General features: G+C 45.9%; 2 protein-coding genes across 4 annotated transcripts in view; one reads left to right on the top strand and one right to left on the bottom strand.

Annotated features, from left to right (window-relative positions):
- The first annotated feature begins 1229 nt into the window (after positions 1-1229).
- C7H1orf146 (chromosome 7 C1orf146 homolog) lies at positions 1230-18337 on the top strand. Its single transcript, XM_050962231.1, has 5 exons — positions 1230-1713; positions 3319-3412; positions 5134-5302; positions 15772-15850; positions 18218-18337. Exons 1-5 carry the CDS (start codon positions 1630-1632, stop codon positions 18335-18337), a joined length of 546 nt encoding a protein of 181 aa, XP_050818188.1. The 5' UTR covers positions 1230-1629.
- The window catches only part of GLMN (glomulin, FKBP associated protein), a 39927-nt gene continuing 38516 nt past the window's right edge, over positions 18323-19733 (bottom strand). For all 3 annotated transcript variants that reach the window (XM_050962167.1, XM_050962169.1, XM_050962166.1), the window contains exon 19: positions 18323-19591. In XM_050962167.1, the coding sequence (XP_050818124.1) occupies positions 19496-19591 (96 nt within the window). In that variant the 3' untranslated portion in view covers positions 18323-19495. The remainder of the gene's footprint in view (positions 19592-19733) is intronic.

The following is a 19733-nucleotide window of genomic DNA, read 5'->3' as shown; positions in this document are numbered from 1 at the left end:
AGACCTGTGAGCTAGTTCTTGCTCAGACAGTGGGCCCACAGCACCGACTCATCTGACACCTCTGTGCATGGAGTGCCAGCCAATCTTGAGCTGCCTTAGACACCCAAGTTCCGCCTTCCAAGTGCCTTCTGACAAGCACAGTGTTGGTGTGGAGGGGTGGCTAGGAGGCCTCACAGGAGGCTGTGGTCTATGCCTTGTTGTGTTCTTTAAAATAGAAGACCTGAGGGTGGCCTCTAACTGGGAAAGGTAGAAACATCCCCAAAGGTAACCTGATACCAGGCCTCACATGGGACCGGGTTGAGCTTACCCACAGCTTTAAAAAGCAGGCCTCACAACCCTCCTGTGAGGTAGGGCAACAGCCTCATCCCCTTTTCACAAGTGGAAGCTGAGGCACAGAGTGGTTCAGTGACTGGCAAAAGTATCACAGCAGATTGATGGCAGAGCTAGGCTGGAGGATTCAGGGCTTCCTGATGTGGCTACCTAAGCCCCTCAACCTCCTCCCAGCTGTGTAAAGTTACCCCAGGTGAAAAGGGCATGGTCTATTAAATGTGACCGACCTAGACATAGCTTTCAAAAATACAAATATGAACAAGAAGGGTGATGGGTCAGCTCAGAAGCTTAGTGAGATGCACTGTGCCACGGGGGAGACCTGAGGTAACACCTTCAAAAGCACCTATGTGAAAATGGCCCAAAATGGCAACGCTGCCTTTTGAAAATGGGATTTCATCCCCAAAGAATGTAGGCACTTTTGAAAAATTTATCCACTGAATCATTTCATGATGGTCTCATTCCCTGTTGTGTCATGTGAAGGAAGCATACTTAGCCCTGCTACACTCCCTGCTGTGTAATTATTTTATAAAACATCAGGAAATCCTAAATTCTAAGCCAGGCTCTGCCAGCATTTCACCGGGACTTTTGCCAAGTCAGTGAAACATAGGTTTTGGAAGGAAACTGGCTTGTTAGAAACACTGCTGACATGTTCCAAAGCAGAGTTCTCTTTAGTCTTTCTCACCTCAGCCATTTGAATGGTGGGACAGTTGTAACAAGAAAACTGTTACAGATACAACAGATTCCTTTGGGAACAATATTTACAGTGTTTATTAACAAGCACACTTGGGCAGATACAGAATATTTATATGACTTGTAAGAACATTTCTCCAAAACAGTAATACACTAATATGAACTGATTTTTTTTTTTAAATTGTTAGTTCAAAGCCACCACATTAGATTTTGGATTGTGAAATCTTTGGGCAGGTGGCTCTGCCACAGACTTTATACATGACCTTGGGCAAGTCAGATGATCTCTCTGTGCTTCAGCTCCCAATAATCTGCTTGTAGCTCTTTCTCCCGCCCATGGTCTGCCCTGTGGATTTAGAGTGTAAGCTCTTCAGAGCTGGAATTATCTCTTACCCTGTGTTTGTAAAATGCCCAGGCACTGTGGCCCTGATTTCAGTTGGGGTCTTTATGCACCTCGGGTGCCTTGACCAAGCACCATTAATGAGTGTCCTTCGTTACAGCTGTGCTCTCTTCAGTTGGTGGTTGACATTTCTGTTCTCTCTCTCTCTCTGTTGCTAGTTTTCTTTAAGCTTTTTGGAAAGTTTTACCAGAGATTTCATTGCAGAAGTATTAATGACCCCTGTGACAATGGCAGAAAGTGGTGGGCAGGAAAAGGCAAGATGGATCACAACAGTTATCATGAGTTCAGCTCTCCAGGTACTGTATACCAGTTATTGGTGAACTGCATAGGCACCGGCTTCGTGGATGCTCTGAAGCTGGAGCACCCACTCCCCACAGCACCTCCCACCCTCTGGTAGCCATGCCAATCAGTGCCTCCCCCTGCTGCCCAGTGCCTCCCACCTGCCATGATCTGCTCAGGAAGCGCTGGTAGAAGGAGAGAAGTAGAGTGACCAGATGTCCCGATTTTATACAGACAGTCCCAATATTCAGGCCTTTTTCTGATATATGCGCCTATTACCCCCCACACTCTGTCCCGATGGGGGCACAACCAAGTGAGAAGAGGCCAAGTGGGGGAGAACGGGGGCAGAGTGAGGGTAGGAGGAGGTGGGGTGGGAGTGGGGCTTTGGGGGAACAGGTGTAGCATCCCCCACACATTAGAAAATTGGCTCCTCAAGTCAACTGCAGCAACTGATTCACTAATATTGAACCAACTGTCAAGTATTTCCAAGATTTTATAACAGGAAAATATTTTATGCAATGCTAAAGTATATAACAGATATAGGAAAATGTGTCACTTACCTGGTAAACCTGCTGCTACCACAGACCTACCTTTTTCTTCATGTTTTTTTCTTATGCCATTTCCCTTGTTTCATATCAGTTTAGTATTCCTGCCACTTGCTGTTGTGAGTTAAATGTTTTCCGAACCCATGTCTTTCTTTTTATATTGCACTGATACTATTATATGGATTTTTTTTCAGCTGATCAATGTAAGTCATTCCAGCAAGTATGCTGTCTTGTAGATTCCCCTCTGAAGACTTTATCTCTTCCATTATACAGTATTAATACTTTGGATAGATTACAGTAATAAGTTAAGAGATTCAAATATGAGTGCACAATTTTTGGTTTAAAATTCAGACTCTTGAGGAGACTGAAGTCTGATTTGAGTGTGTTAAAATCACAGTCCAGAATGTGTGCGATTGTTTGAGATTTTTTTTCTAGAACACTAGAAAATTCAACCTGCAGGCTGAAAAATATGTTCAAGTCCACCCCATTCTTCAGATGACATTGTTGCATAGTGTTGTCATCTTGCTTTCCTAAGCAGTTTGTATTCTGCCATGAAGCTCCCGTGGTAAGGATGTTGTCCAGAGCAGTTTTTTCTGATCTGTCCTTCAAGTCAAATGTTAACATCCATATTGATTCATTCAAACTAGCCTACTTAATTGCAGGCAGGCAAACATCTAGTGTGAACATTTCTACTGTCTGCAAATCTTCCTTCTGTGCATCACTTTTTAAAAACAAAGATTTGACTGTAAAATGTTGTTTGTGAAGTTTCCTTGTGTATTATGCAAGTGTTTCCTGTAACAAAATGAATGTAGACAGGCTGGAAGAGGTAAAAAACATTAGAAGATTGTCACCCCATTATTTCACACCTAAATCATTGTTGTAGCTATGCAAATATTTCATATTCTCATCAATTACGCAAAAGTTAAATTAAAATGTTTAAAGTCATTACTGCTATTAGAGTAAAAATATTTTCTAAACTAAGGTACTAAAGACCTTTTAACAGTCAGACTCTGTTTTAAGAGTCCAGTTGATATGATTGGAAGCATGTTTTAAAATACATTTTTTACATTTATTTAGAGTCATGAAATTTCAGAATCTCTACAGAGTCAACACCACAGAGTTCGATATTCAGATTCGGTGGAAAATGGATCCATGATTTTTTCTCTTTCTGGTACAGTAAATTGAATTGCAGTACATATTTCTTAAAGAACTCACCAGAAATTCTAATGGGGTATAGGAGCAGATCCTCTTGCAGTAGCACAGAGCAGACCTAAGAAACTGTATAAAAACTGCATTGCAGAAATGTCAGACAGTTTGGAATGGTGGATGTGAAAGTGCCAAGGTATTTTCTTTTTCAAGAGGCCATTAGAAAAGAGTGGAAGTGAGGAGAGGAGGTGCTGTGAATAGAAATCAGATACTAGTTACTACGTTAAAGTGCAGTTGTATTCTGAAAAGTGACTATATAAAATGTCATCTTACTTGACAGAACAGCTCCTTATGTGTACCTAATGATTTTTGTGATTTTTTTTTAAATCTGCTGTTATTTAATCTTATTAGCTTTACTTAAGCCATTCATCTAAGAGTGACTGAGTTGGATTCTATTCCTTCTGTGCATTAATCAAATTGCTTACTGAATCCCAGTCACACCTGAGTGAATCTAGCTGAGACAATATCACTGGACAAGTATCACTGAAGTGTAATTCAGCCAGAACTTTTACTACTGGTGACTTGACCTTAATCTTCTAAGTAAAATTTGCTGAGCTAGCAGTTATAAAAAAAAATTCTCTGTAAAATGAGCCAATTTGACCAGGAAATCACTGAGGCAACAAACATGAAACCCCACATTACTATTTCTACAGTTGCTTTTCAGAATAGAACAGCACTTTAAACCACTAAAGTGACATTTAGGCAAAATAGTTCTGCTTATTCAGAATCTGAAGCCTTTGCCATCAACATTGCATGGGGCATGGATAAGTTTCCACCACACCCGTCTAACCTGAGCTGCTCTTTCCATGTCCTGGTCTACACTACAGGGGAAAAATTGATCTTAGATACGCAACTTCAGCTGAAGTCGAAGTATCTAAGATCGAATTACTCACCATCCTCACGGCACGGGATCGATGTCCACGGCTCCCCCTGTCGATTCTGTAGCTCCGTTCAGGTTGGTGGAGTTACGGAATCGATATAAGCGCGTTCAGGGATCAATATATCGCATCTAGATGAGACGCAATATATCGATCCCCGAGCAATCGATTGCTACCCGCCGATACGGCGGGTAGTGAAGACGTACCTTAAGTCTCACAAGTTTCCCTGTCTGAGGACTGTTTGACAAAGGAATTCTTTCAGTTGGCCCCTTTTGCATGTTCCTTCAGGTGCCCAATGGCACATCTGCCATTGCAGATGCTCCTTGTTCTTAAGCTGTTCCCCACATATTACTAGCTTCTTTTCTGCATAACTTTAGAGATAAAGGTTTGTTGAAGTCGCATTAATCTTGGCAATTGTTGTAAATTCATCCCATTAAATACCTAGAATTTATCTGTATCGTTCATGGATTTCAAGATTTCCCATCCATATGTTGATATGGAAATAACATTTAAGTTGAAAACTTATAGTTTGGTCTTAAATTGTAGATTTTCGATGACCAAATCTTAAGCTGGTGATTGCAGCTCCTGCTGTTCAATTTGTGACATTATTTCCTTCTGGCCATCTCCATTGGCTTGCACATTACTGCCAAGTATGTGAATTGACTCACATTTTATATTCCTTTGCCTTCTAAAGTAATGCTTGAGTTGGGAGTTCTGCTTATTGATGACTTGGTAGTTAGAAGACTAAATTTCATTACTAGCTTGAACTAACAAACTGAGTTTACATTGTAATCAATTTCTTCTCTAGGCATTGCATTTCTATTGGCAGACACACAAGACTTATTTAAGACAGGAGGAGAACTGTTTTTAGGCAGAACTGAGAAGTTCATAAACATTCATCGGAATAGTTTTTTGCTTTTGTCAGCTGCCTTGCATGGACCGAAAGAATGGGATTTAATGTTCAGAATTCAGAAAAGGTATGTCTTTAATTGGATCAGTATTTTTATTACTAAAGAATAATGAGATGTAATATTAATATTTGCACAAAGGTCCTATATACAGATTTTTGAAGCTGGACACTTGCAAGACTGCTGTGAGGTCATCCAATGGTTGAATCCTCAGGTGTTTTGAGCCTCCAGAGTCTCAACAGAGCCAAGGCACTGTCTCTGTCTTGGGGTTCCTAGGCACATGCTCAGGGTTCAGAGCCTCTGTCTAGTATCCCCCTCCTGAGAGCTGCAACCTCACAGCTCATTACCCAGTCCTTAGAAACAGTGCTAGGCAGGAGCCGATTTATCATGAAACAAGTTGTGCGGGGGGGCAGGTGTCTCAAAAATGCAGAACAAATCTCATCTGACAACCTCCCCGAGTCCTGGCCAGTGGCGCAACAGGGCTCAGGCAGGCAGGCTGCCTGCATGCCGTGGCCAGTGGCCTACGCTGCTCCCTGAGGCAGCTGGCTGCTGGCATGACTCCGTGCACCCCTGGTGGAGGGGGGAAGCGGTGCCATGCACTGCCCCTGCCAGCACATGGAGACCTGCTGCCGCCCTCCCCCCAAAGGGACGCACAGAGACGTGCCAGCTGCAGAGCTAAGGCGGCTCCCTGCCTGCTCTGCCTCCTGCCCTCTGGACTGCGCTGCTCCTGCGGCCCCGCGCGTGTGTCTCTATGTGTGCTGTCCCTGCCCTGAGCGCCGACTCCACAGCTCACGTTGCCCAGGAACTGCAGCCAATGGGAGCTGCAAGGGCAGCACCTGAGGGCATCAGCGCGTGGAGAGCTCCTGCTCCTGCCCCACACGGATGAGCCATGCCAAAGGGGTGTGTGCGTCAGTTGCTTTGGGAGCCGCACTGCCCAAGGTAAACGCTGCCTCTCTGCCCTCCTCCAACACCCTAACCTCCTGCCCCAGCCCAAAGCTCACACTCAAACTTTCTCCCAGAGTCTGATCCCTCACCCCTCCCATACCCAAAGCCCCAGCCCAGAGCCCACACTCAGCACCCAAACTCCCTCCCAAAGCCCGACCCCTGCACCTCAACCAAGGTACCTCATTTTATTTTCATTTACTTTCCATTACTTATAGTATAGGAGGAGGATGAAAGAAAAAAAGAATGAAAAACGGGCGGGGGGATAAGAGAATGTTCCAAGGGGGAGGAGCCAAAAATAAAGCTGCGCACTGGGACCCACTAACTCTAAATTTGCCATTGGTGCTAAGCCCTTAGACTTCCACCCAGAATTTAAATTCAGCCCATCCCAGAATTTTTGGCTGTGTGGGTCTCCTGGGCCTACAGTGTAACATATAAAACACACAGACATTTTGCAAAGGATTTTAACATCGTTGCTTTTTACCTAATCACATGAGAAATACTCACCTCTGTACAAAAATAATAAAAACTGTTTCCTCACCACTCCAGAGCACTCTTTGGGCTGGGGTCAGAGTTGTCAGGGACATCTAGAATCCTTCTGCTGCAATGCATGGCTTGCATTCTGAAATATGGACCTTTCTCTCACCTAGGCTAATCCATCCCCTTTCTCTTGCCTGTGTGTCTTCACCCGCTATGGTTTTAGAGGCTGCCCTCAACACTTTGGCTTCTTCATCCTGTATTTTGGATTTCCCACTCTCCAAATGCCAGACACACACACACTCAACAAACAAACAAACAAAAAACTAGGGAGGGAAGCTGGAGAACTAGTTTCTCCTAGTATGCAGTAACTCCTTTGTTCTTCCCAAGAAAGACCTATTCAGATGCTGATAGTCCTTAACAATCCGCTCTTATTCTTGGTCTGGATACACAGACCTAGAGGCATTCCATGATACAGCAATTTTACATAGTAACAACTTCATAATATCAACCAGAATTCATAAGTGCTACAGACAGATTTCTCAAATTGTCACACAGGTGAATTTGATTTTGCACATCTAGTGGAAAATTAGCCAGAGGCTAATGTTTGTAACATTGGCTTGTCTTATTAATAGAGAATGTGCAAAACAATGCTATCAGAATTATTTTTACATGTTACAGTCAACCTGACAGCATGGGACACTCTTGAAAGCATGACAAGTAACACTTTCTTCAGTCACTTCAGTGCTATGTAATATATTTAGTGATTCTTTTTTCTAAGTTTGTAACACTGACTGGAAAATTTTGCTATTTTTTTTAATTTCTAAAAAACCACAACTTTCCCCTGTAACAAGTCTTGTCTGCATAAAGAAATATTTAACAAATGTTTGTTCACCAGTTTTAAAACTTACCCATAGTCACAAGGAGGGGCACAGGAGCCATAAGTATCTGAACAGCTGGCTATTTATTTGGATTAAATTTTTCAATTCTAAAGCATTCTCATCCCATGTCACCCTGATTCTTCACATTCAGGCCATGTCTACACTACCACTTACATTGGCTAAACTTATGTCACTCAGGGTGGGGAAAAAACACCCCCCTGAGCAACATAAGTTTCGCCAGCATAAGTGGTAGTGTGCATAGCGCTATGTTGGTGAGACAGCCTCTTCTGCTGACATAGCTGCTGCTGCTTGTTGTGAGTGGTCTAATTATGTCAGCAGGAGAGCTCACCTTCGGCATAGAGAGGCTACATAAGAGATCTTACGGCAGCACAGTTGTGTCGGTGGGTACAGCTGTGCCGCTGTAAGGTCTCTAGTGTAGACATAGTCTCTAGAATATTTTAGCACTATTCTGGAAAGCAAAATCTGTGCAAGTGTTTCGAGAAATTTAGGTTTCTAAACCTTCTTGCCTCCATTTCACTGCTAAGTTCCAGCTTGACTAAAAGATGGTTACTCACCTTTGTAACTGTTGTTCTTCGAGACGTGTTGCTCATATCCATTCCAGTTAGGTGTGCACGCACCGCGTGCACATTCGTCGGAAACTTTTTACCCTAGCAACACTTGGCGGGTCGGCTGGGCGCCCCCTGGAGTGGCGCCGCTATGGCACCAGATATATGCCCTAGCCGACCTGGCCACCCCTCAGTTCCTTCTTGCCGGCTACTCCGACAGTGGGGAAGGAGGGTGGGTTTGGAATGGATATGAACAACACATCTCGAAGAACAACAGTTACAAAGGTGAGTAACCATCTTTTCTTCTTCGAGTGATTGCTCATATCCATTCCAGTTAGGTGATTCCCAAGCCTTACCTAGGCGGAGGGGTCGGAGTGAGATGTGGCAGCACGCAGAACCGCTTCGCCAAAGGCTGCATCATCTCTAGACTGCTGGACCAGTACATAGTGTGAGGCAAAGATGTGGACCAATGACAGGTCGCTGCGCGGCACATCTCCTGGATAGGGACATGGTCCAGGAAAGTGGCTGATGAAGCCTGAGCTCTGGTTGAATGCGCAGTGAGATGGCCTGAAGGGACATGAGCCAGGTCATAGCATGCGCATATGCACGCCGTTACCCAAGAGGAGATCCTCTGGGAGGAGACCGGTAGACCTTTCATCCTCTCGGCGACTGCCACGAACAGCTGGGGGGATTTCCGGAAGGGCTTTGTCCGCTCGATATAAAAGGCAAGCGCCCTACGGACATCTAAGGAGTGTAACTGCTGCTTCCGTCACGAAGAGTGAGGCTTCGGAAAGAAGACCGGGAGGAAGATGTCCTGGTTGGTATGGAAGACCGACACTACCTTAGGGAGGAACGCAGGATGAGGTTGCAGCTGTACCTTGTCCTTGTGAAAGACAGTATACGGCGGGTCTACTGTAAGCGCCCGAAGTTCTGAAACCCTTCTGGCCGATGTAATGGCCACTAAGAAGACTGTCTTACACGACAGGTACGGGAGCGAGCAAGTCGCCAATGGCTCAAATGGCGGAAGCATAAGTCTGCTTAGGACCAAGTTGAGGTCCCAAGTGGGGGCAGGGCAGCGTACTGGGGGATAGAGGCGCTCCAGGCCCTTAAGGAACTCGGTGACTAAGGGGTGGGAAAACACGGAGTGGCCACTTTCTCCAGGATGGAATGTGGAGATAGCTGCCAAGTGCACCCTCAGAGAAGATATCGCCAGGCCCTGTTTCTTAAGCGACCAGAGATAGTCCAGAACTATGGGAATCGAGGCCTGAGAAGGAGTAACGTTCTGCGTTGTACAGCAGGAGGAGAAACGTTTCCACTTGGCCAGGTACGTGGACCGAGTGGAAGGCTTTCTGCTACTAAGGAGAATATGCTGTACCGGAGCGGAACAGTGCAACTCTGATGTGTTCAGCCATGTAGGAGCCACGCCGTGAGGTGAAGGGCCTGCAGGTCCGGGTGGTGAAGACTGCCGAGGTCCTGCATTATGAGGTCTGGAAGGAGAGGCAGGGTAACTGGGCTGGCCATGGACAGGTCGAGCAGGGTGGTGTACCAGTGCTGTCTGGGCCACGCTGGCGCAATCAGAATTAGGTGCGCTCTGTCCCTGTGGAGTTTTATTAGGACCTTGTGAACCAGAGGGAATGGTGAGAAGGCATAGAGCAGGTGGTGCCTCCATGACATGAGGAATGCGTCCATGATCGACCCCAGTGAAAGAACCTGGAAGGAGCAGAACACTTGGCACTTCCTGTTCGTGCACAAGGCGAACAGGTCTATGCGGGGAAACCCCCACCTCTGGAAGATCGAATGAATAACATCTGGTCTTATCGACCATTCGTGGCAGAGGAAGGATCTGCTCAGCTGATCCGCCAGAGTGTTCCGAACCCCTGGAAGAAAGGACGCCACCAAGTCTATCGAGTGGGCTATGCAAAAGTCCCAGAGTCGAATGGTCTCTTGACACAGGGGAGAGGAGAGAGTCTCTCCCTGTTTGTTGATATAATACATGGCTGTTGTGTTGTCTGTAAACACTGAGACACAACGGCCGTGAAGATGTTGCTGGAAAGCCTGACACGCGAGGCGGACTGCTCTCAGCTCCTGGACGTTTATGTGGAGCGTCAGCTCCTGTGGTGTCCAGAGGCCCTGTGTGCGAAGGTGACCGAGGTGAGCCCCCCCAACCAAGAGATGATGCATCTGTCGTCAGGGACAGCGAGGGCTGTGGTGGATGGAATGGTAGCCCTGCACACACCAGGGAGGGAGTTAGCCACCAGTTGAGGGAGCATAAGGTGCTCGGGGGAACTGTCACCAAAACGTCTATAGGGTCCCTGCCCGGACGGTAGACCGAATTGAGCCATGTCTGGAGGGGCCGCAGGAAGAGCCTGGCATATTTGGTCACAAAAGTACATGTGGCCATGCGGCCTAGTAGACAGAGACACGTGCGAGCTAAGGTGGTTGGGGAGGTCTGCAGGCCTCGAATGATAGTCACGATTGCCTGGAAACGTGGCTGGGGGAGGTAGGCCCTGGCTCGAGTGGAGTCCAGGGTTGCTCCTATGAAGTCCAGCCTTTGTGTGGGGACCAGGGTGGACTTTTCCACATTGAGGAGGAGCCCCAACCGGGAGAATAGGTCCGTGATTACGTCCACGTGTTGTTGGACCTGAGTCTGGGAGGTTCCCTTGATGAGCCAGTCATCCAGATACGGAAATACATATATCTGCTGCCGGCGGAGGTAGGCGGTGACGACAGCCATGCACTTTGTAAACACCCTTGGGGCCGTGGAGAGGCCAAAGGGCAGGACAGTAAATTGGAAGTGCTGGTGATTGGCCACAAAGCGGAGATACCTCCTGTGCAGAGGGAAGATGGCAATGTGGAAGTATGCGTCCTTCATGTCGAGGGCAGCATACCAGTCTCCAGGATCCAAGGACGGGATAATAGTCCCCAGGGAGACCATGCGGAACTTCAACTTGACTAGAAACTTGTTGAGGCTTCGCAGATCTAGGATAGGCCTGAGGCCTCCCTTGGACTTGGGAATCAGAAAGTAGCGGGAGTAAAACCCCCTCCCCTTCTCGTCTGATGATACCTCCTCTATAGCTCCTGCGGCGAGGAGAGACTGCACCTCTTGTAAGAGGACTTGCTCGTGAGAGGGTTCCCTGAAGAGGGACTGGGATGAGGGGTGGGAAGGCAGGGATGAAACAAATTGGAGGTGGTATCCTTGTTTCACCATCCGTAGGACCCAGATGTCTGAGGTCAATTGGGACCACGCCAGGAGGAAGTAGGAGAGGTGGCTGTAGAAGGGAGAAGGATCCTGTCCTGAGACTGGTACGCCGTCCTCATGCGTACCTTCAAAAGGTAGACTTAGGCCCCGGAGGTGCCTTTGTGGGGCCATTGTTTTGACCCCCTTGGGGCCCGGACTGGCGTCTATGGCCACCCCACCCGTGCCTTCTACTGAAGTCTTGCCTGTGCCAGGCACAAAGTACGAGCGGTGGGGTTGAGGCCGGAAGGGTCTACGTTGGGTCACAGGGGTATGCATGCCCAACGAGCGCATGATGACCATGTTGTCTTTTAAACTCTGCAACCTGGGGTCAGTTTTCTCAGAGAACAAACCCTTGCCATCAAAGGGTAAGTCCTGGATGGTGTATTGGAACTCGGGTGGCAGGTTGGAGACCTGGAGCCAGGAGATACGCCTCATGGTGATACCTGAGGCTAGAGTTCTGACTGCCGAGTCGGCCGCATCGAGAGAAGCTTGGAGGGAGGTTCTGGCCACCTTCTTCCAGGAATGCGGCAAATTCTTGGTGCAAGTCTGGGGATAGGAGTTCTGTGAACCTACCCACCTCCGCCCAGGTGTTGTAGCTGTAACGGCTCAGGAGAGCCTGCTGATTGGCCTCCCGGAGCTGCAGGGCACCTGCCGAATACACCTTGCGGCCCAGTAGGTCCATCCGCCTAGCCTCCTTAGATTTGGGGGCTGGTGCCTGTTGGCCATGGCGTTCCCTTTCGTTGACCGATTGGCCAACTAATGAGGAGGGAGGAGGGTGGACATACAGGTATTCGTACCCTCGAGAGGGTACCATGTATTTCCTCTCGACTCCCTTTGCTGTAGGGGGAATGGAGGCTGGGGACTGCCATAAGGTGTCGGCAGTGGCCTGGATGGTCTTAATGAAGGGCAGAGCCACCCTAGTGGGGGTATCCGCCGACAGGATGCTCACGACGGGATCCTCAACCTCCGGGACTTCCTCTACAGGGAGGTTAATGTTAAGCGCCACCCTTCTAAGGAGGTCCTGATGAGCTCTGAGGTCTATAGGCGGGGGCCCTGATGACGAGGTCCCTGCCACCGCCTCATCTGGAGAAGAAGAGGATGACACTCTGGGCATGAGAGGGTCCTGAATGGCCTCTTGCTCGTGGGTCGGCTCCAGCTCTAGCAGTACCGGGGAGCCTGGCAGATGGATCAGCTGCTCCTCTGTCCCAGCAGGAGGGGGACGGCTGATGGTGGCCTCAGGCGCCCGATGCTCTGAGGAAGCGCGGCGGGTCTGGGGCAAAGGAGCACCCTGGGCCTGGTGGTACACCCAGGGTGTCCAAAAGGACCACTGTTGAGGTCCCGCGTCCTGAGACCGGACGTCCTGGAAGACCCTGGTAGGCACCTCCGTATCACGGTCCTGGTCGTAGAAACTGTCCGCGTGGGAGGACACTGACGTCTGCCTGGATGGCCATGGAGGAGCAGAGAAACCTTGGGCTGAGGTTCCGACGGACCTCGCTCCCCTCCTTAGTGGGGACCGGTGCCGGTATTCGTTGCAGTACCGTGATTGAGATCAGGACCTGCGACCAGACCGGTGCTGGGAGGTCGACCGGGATCTTGAGTCCCTGCGACGTGAACGGCTCCGGGAGGTACGGTGCCTGGGTCGGTGCTGGGAGCTAGAGCGGTGCCTCAAATAGCGAGGTGGGGAGCGTGAGTCCGACCGGTGCCACGAGTCTGACCGGTGCCGGGACTGCGAGCGGCGTCGAGAGCGGGAGCGTCATCTCGACCGGGAACGCCTGAGGGACAGCGATTTTGAGTGGTGCCAGTTCGCTGAGCCGACAGACGGTGGTCTGGTCAGGGTCAGCTTGCCCAGAGATTGGATTAGCCGCACCGGCAGAGCTGGGAGTAGGGGCAGCGCTGCATCCGTGAGGGCGATCAGGTTTCTCACCGCCGAAAAAGCCTCTGGCATGGATGGCATGGTGGGCTCTACCACGGTACACGCCGGGGAGCTATCAGGTGCCAGGCCCTCGCGGGACCGGAATCGATGGTGCCGATGTTGTCGGTGCTGCGGCGGGTATCAGCGCCGGGCGGTCCGATCTAGGCACACTCTCTGGCTGCGGCATGGGCATCGCCAAGGCAGCAGGGGTCTTAGCCTTTTTCAGCCTCGGGGAAAGAGAGCGACGTGGAGTTGACTTCGGTGCCGATGGCAGCCGGTGCTGGGAGTCTTTAGGCATACCAGTGCGATCAGGTGCCGTGGGAGTGCCTCTGCTTGCCAACTGCCCTGCACGCGGTGCCGAAGGTGGTGGTGTCAAGGCCGCTACCATAAGGAGCTGTTTTAGTCTGATGTCCCGCTCCTTTTTAGTTCGTGGCTTGAAAGCCTTGCAAATCGAGCACTTAGCAGTTAAGTGTGATTCCCCGAGGCACTTTAAACAGGAGTCGTTTGGGTCTCCTGTTGGCATCGGCCTGTGACAGGCCGAGCACGGTTTGAAACCCAGTAAGCCGGGCATGAGCTCCGGTACTGGGTGCAGGGAATGGGCTACTCCCCGAACCCCGCTAACTAGTAACAACTAATTATACTATTAACCTAATAACTTACAACTAAAACTATCTATCTATATACAAGAACGACAATTATATATACGACAACAACAAGAAAGACTACGAGCAGCTAGGGAAGGTGGAGGTCAGCTAAGCCGCACTCCACTGTTCCAACGACCGATACGGGCGGTAAGAAGGAACTGAAGGGTGGCCGGGTCGGCTGGGGTATATATCTGGTGCCATAGTGGCGCCACTCCAGGGGGCGCCCAGCCGACCCGCCGAGTGTTGCTAGGGTAAAAAGTTTCCGACGAACGTGCACGCAGCGCACGCACACCTAACTGGAATGGATATGAGCAATCACTCGAAGAAGAACTAAAACCTGTAACAGACCCTGTTGTAAAGATGTCATTGGATGTACTACTTATCAGAAGTGGTGGCTTGAGAGGGACGAAATACTAAAGTCCCATTTATCCCTAGAATAGATATTGCACACAGAAGCAGTGCAAATTTCCTGCCCCTTCATAAACTTTTGTGTGTTTAAAGTGAAATTTTTATCAGGATTATCCTCTTGTTTTGTGTATAACTGACAGGTATCTCGTTCTGTCTGGATAGTGTAGTAACAAGGTATGGGAGTTTAGATTTAAACCTCTTCCTTTTGCTCAGTGTTTTCGGACATCTGATCGTAATCTACCACCATCCTCAACAAATCCACTTGCCTACTGGCATTTTGAGAGTTAAAACTAATTCTGCAAATGGCATGGCAAAGCAGTGCTTACAGTCTCAATCCTTCCTGTGCACATAAATGCTGAAGGAGCTTGGTCTCAACCAAAGTGGAATAGGGCTTGGGGCTCTGTCACTAAGCATTCCAGAGAAAGAAGGGAGCTTCTCTCCTGTAACACCTCGTAAAATACAGGAAGAAGAGGTGTCGGGGGGGGGGGAGAGAAGAGGAGTGTAAAAATAGTGTCAACCCTCCATTTGCCTTTAAAAAAATAATAATAATAATCCCAAACTCTCTGCATACACTGCGGGGGAGTGTAGGAAGTAGGATTGGAAAATTTCTTACTGATAATTTCCTTTCTGGTAGCAATGTCTCCCACAATTCTGGACATCTGGGCTGCTCCCCTCTCTACAGCTCACACAGGCAGATCAGTGTTATGGTGCCACATGGTCTGCACACACACCCTGTGCTTCTGCTTGCTGCCAGATAAATTATTCCCAAGCTGTAAAATTTGCATATAAATATTAAAAAATGTTCCAGAGATAATGAAGTACTTATGCATATTAGACCAAGGACAACAGTCCTATGGTAACAATTGCACTTAATATCTGACCCTTGACTCATGACCTGTACCAGGATGGGTAGAATTGTGGGAGATGCTGCTATTGGTAAGAAATTTTCTTTTCTGCAACCCAGCATCTCCTACAATTCTGGACGTCTGGGATGTAGTGAGATGTAGCGATGGCTATGAAACAAAAGTTTGGTAGGAAATAAGTGCAGAGGAGCAAGCAGGGAGATGCTGCAGTGAAAGCTCAGGGACAGTTATTCCCCCCCCCCCCCCCGCGAGGTTAACTGACCCAAGGAGAAAGAGGAATGCTCCCCACTGCCCAAAAAACTGGGTAGAAAAGTTAAAATAGAAGTAGTAAGGGCAGGAGGCAAAGAAACTGCCACTGTCTGCTGCTGTGGAGGCAGAGAATCTGGCAGCAAGCAGGAGCAGAAGGGATATGGCCAGACCATGTCGTGCCAAAACAAGGCCTCCATGAGATGCAGAGAGAGGACGGTAGCCAAGACGTCCAGAATTGTGGGAAATGCTTGGATGGAGAAATATTGTTCTGATAATGTGAGAGGGGTTTTTCAGCCTTAAGCTGTAGTGTACTGTAAATATATATTTTAAATGTAATCATGGTTATTCTGATGTGCAGATTCCTGGGCAGTAATTTACGTGTAATTCCAGTTCATAACAGTGCTGAAACAGTTAAACTCATGCTAACTATAGCAAAGGTAAGTTCTGTGGTATATATTAACAAATATTACCCATGAAAGTTTTTTTTTAAAAATACATTAATAAAGACAATGAATCACAAAATAAATTTTTTGTCCTTAACTGAGCTTGTAGCTTACTGTTATATTGATCAGAGTCCCAACAATACCTACTGTTCTAAGAACACAAGCCGAAGTCTGATGTTGTAGTTCAAATGTTTGTTTCAAACTATTATCAACAATAGCTTTAAAAGGTCTTATTAGCATCTATAAAGATGAATGACCGAGCTCTAGGGCCTAATTCTGCTCTCACTTGCCACTGTAAATCAGGAGTGACTCCATTCATTTATTAGCGTAAAACTAGCATGAAATCAAAATCAGGCTGTAAATATTGAAGTTCTTCTTAAAATAAATTATTAACCTAAAGACTATAGCAGCTTGTGGACGTCAATCAATAACAGATTTACTTGTATAAATCTATTCAACTACAACAGAGTCATTTGTGTTCTTTATATCTGTGCAACTGCCACACATCCTACATGCTTAAGTAAACAAGAATTTTCTTTGAAAAGATTAATACATATGCAGGAATTATTTAATGATTTTTCTACAGAAATACTGAGTCAAGGTTAATTATAAGAGTATGAACAGCACTCCAATAATGTAACAAAAATAAAAGGAATAGCACAAACCAGATATTAGTTTGCATTTTATTCTTTTCATAAGCGGTCACTGTATAAAAAATTAGCATTTATCAAGTTACACTATTCTGGCATAAGATACTGCCATTATTTTCTATTCTAGAGTCTATAAAACAACTGTGGCATCTCATGTTGACATCTTAATAGTAGCCACTGTACGTCAGACCTCTAGCTTTTTGTGAAATCTGTTCTGCACCATATCCTAATTCAGCCTACTGCTGATCCTATACATTTGAAACTCTCCTGCTATTGATCTGCACTAATGTCCCAGTGACTTCAATGGGAGTTCCATGTAAGGGATGTTAGCATGAGTCCCATATCTATTTATGGCCATTAAATATAGTTCTAAATCTTAAGGCCAGAACCTGGCCCCTGCTGGGGTCAACTTGCACTAGTTTGCCAGTGCAAAGCAATCACAAGCCAGTTGAATAAGCTACCTCAAGATTTCCCCATCTGAGGAACCCCAGGTGGAGTACAACATGCATAATGACTGCCATTTCACTCTTCCCTGTCCCCAGTGCAGGAGGGGTGGCCAGGGAGCAACAATATTTAGCGTCTCTTTGGCAGCTGTAACAACCCCTCGTCATAACTACAAAGGGAAGGGAACAGCCCTCCTGTATACAATGCTATAAAACCCCTCCTGGCCAGAGACACCAAAATCCTTTCACTTGTAAAGGGTTAAGAAGCTCAGGTAACCTGGCTGACACCTGACCCAAAGAATCAATAAGGGGACAAGATACTTTCAAATTTTGGTGGGGGGAAGGCTTTTGTTTGTGTGCTCTTTGTTTTTGGAGTTATTCGCTCTTGGGACTAAGAGGGACCAAACATCAATCCAGGCTCTCCAAATCTTTCTGAACCAGTCTCTCATATTTCAAACTTATAAATAACAGCCAAGCAAGGCGTGTTAGTTTTATCTTTATTTTCTCAACAGGTAAATGTTCTTTTTTGCTAAGAGGATTTACCTCTGTTTGCTGTAACTTTGAACCTAAGGCTAGAGGGGGTTCCTCTGGGCTCTATGAATCTGATTACCCTGTAAAGTTATTTTCCATCCTATTTTTACAGAGATGATTTTTACCTTTCTTTAATTAAAAGCCTTCTTTTTAAGAACCTGCTTGATTTTTCCTTGTTTTAAGATCCAAGGAGATTGGATCTGGACTCACCAGGAATTGGTGGGGGAAAGGAGGGGGGATGGTTAAATTCTCCTTGTGTTAAGATCCAAGGGGTTGGATCGGTGTTCACCAGGAACTTGGTGAAGAAGTCTCTCAAGACTATCCAGGGAAGGGAGCTAGTATTTGGGAGTGGTGGCAGCAAAACCAGATCTAAGCTGGTAATTCAGTTTAGGAGTTCACATGCAGGTCCTCAAATCTGTACTCTAAAGTCTAGAGTGGGGAAGGAACCTTGACACCCCTTGTGGGATGTTATTAGAATATGAACAAAGCAGTCTCACAGCTGCTTTAAGTTGTGCTTTAGGATCAACCTAGCACCCCAATGCAGCTTGCCCAGTTACCTTCGTTTCTCCCTCACCCCTAGATATCCAGTTTAGAGAATCTGGTCTCAGTCTCTTCATAATTTCCAGTTGTACTATATTAAGAGTAAATGATTTAGTATTTCCTTACCCAAACTATCTAATTCTCTTTTAATCAAAATATTTGTAAGTAGTGTCACATATTTCTTTTTTCCTTTTAAGATCACCTGCAAACCACACATAGACAACATTCGCGACAGAATGCTAATGGCAAAAGCCCAGATCGTAGACCAGAGTCCAGTTTGGAAAATGCTTCACAAGATCCAGTTGGATTGTAACTAACTTAGTACCAATTAGATTTATTCAAAACTTCTGGAGTTACATTTCTAAACAAAATACAAATGCTTTTCTTATCTGTTCAAAAAAATACAGCAACTGTACAAAAAGTGGTCAGTTCAAAAATATTTGTGTATATAATTAATGCATTAAATGAAAATTTACATAACATTTATTGTGATATTCAATGCTATATAGCATGAGTTATACCAAATTTGCTAACTTGGAGAAAAGTTAAGGGATTTTTTTTAAACCCTATATATGTTTTGTTTTTACAATTTGGGCAATTTAAATAAAACATCATTAAAAAACAAGTGCTTTACCTTCAGCTTGATTGCAAAGTGATGTTATTTTCCAAAACATTTAAACACCTCTTCGGGAGCTTCTTCATAGTTAGGGAGGATAAGAATAATCAAAATGATCCTAGAGTAGATTCCCCCAAGTTCCATATATTTTAGATCATATTATGCATTAACAACTTTTGCACTGAATTGCATTCTTGTTTCTCTTTACAAAACATATGCTTCCTGTCTTGTTTATGTATATTACCTTTCACTGTGGAAAGTTCTAAACTTATCTTGTTTTTGAAGCATGGCTTCCCCTTGTCCTCAAATCCCTATGCTCAGATCTCCAGTATGGACAGTCCTGATTCACAGTCAGTCTTTATTAATCTAGAAGTATAGCTGGCAATATTAATTGCAGTAATAATACCTAGTATTTACACATCTGTGGATCTCAAAACTTTCCGAACATTATTATTGGGTTCTAGGTAATGCAAACATAAGGCTATTTCTACACACCAAAAACATCCTCATCTCCAAAGGTTAATAAAATATAATTATCTTATGCCAAGCAGATGCAATTTCCAAACTGTAGCAAAACTGCAGCAAACTCAATGAGAGAGTAACTTGGGATATTTTGTTGAAATTAGTACATTGTCTATTTCCATTAATCAGATTCTACAGTAAAGACATGTAAAGAACATCAGTTGCAAGTATTCTAACAGCCTTTTATAAATAATTCTTCAACAGACTTGTTTAAAGCTTGATAATGTCTCTTTCAAGTAAAGTCATAATGACTAATGTCTTAATGTATTGCAAGCGTTAAATCCAGTGGGTTTTTAGGACACCAAGTGAGTGCTTCATTTGACCGCCAATATTTATGTTATGTTATGGTTTTTATTTTCACTTCGATGAGTTCTTCTACTCGGGCCAGAACACTTTCTATTAAATCAAATGTGAACAGAGCTGAATGTAGAACCTGAAATGTCAAGAAAAATTCACGTTATTTATATTAGCACAAATGACATTTTTTTTTCCCAGTCAGCTCTAAATGTATACTTGCCTTCAGGTAAAAAAACAAACAAACAAACAAAAAAACAACTGTCTAAATGCATTTGCAT

Source organism: Gopherus flavomarginatus, chromosome 7 (genome assembly GCF_025201925.1).
Source record: "Gopherus flavomarginatus isolate rGopFla2 chromosome 7, rGopFla2.mat.asm, whole genome shotgun sequence".
NCBI lineage: Eukaryota > Metazoa > Chordata > Testudines > Testudinidae > Gopherus > Gopherus flavomarginatus.
Note: the sequence above shows the minus strand (reverse complement) of the source record. Positions and strands in the feature narration are given on the sequence as shown.

What these genes read in the sequence shown, in the direction of transcription:
- C7H1orf146 (XM_050962231.1), top strand. Translation starts at nt 1,630, where the DNA reads ATGACCCCTGTGACAATGGCAGAAAGTGGTGGGCAGGAAAAGGCAAGA. An exon ending in TCATGAGTTCAGCTCTCCAG is followed by an intron (nt 1,714 to 3,318) that starts GTACTGTATACC and finishes ACATTTATTTAG; the next exon opens with AGTCATGAAATTTCAGAATC. An exon ending in ATGTTCAGAATTCAGAAAAG is followed by an intron (nt 5,303 to 15,771) that starts GTATGTCTTTAA and finishes TCTGATGTGCAG; the next exon opens with ATTCCTGGGCAGTAATTTAC.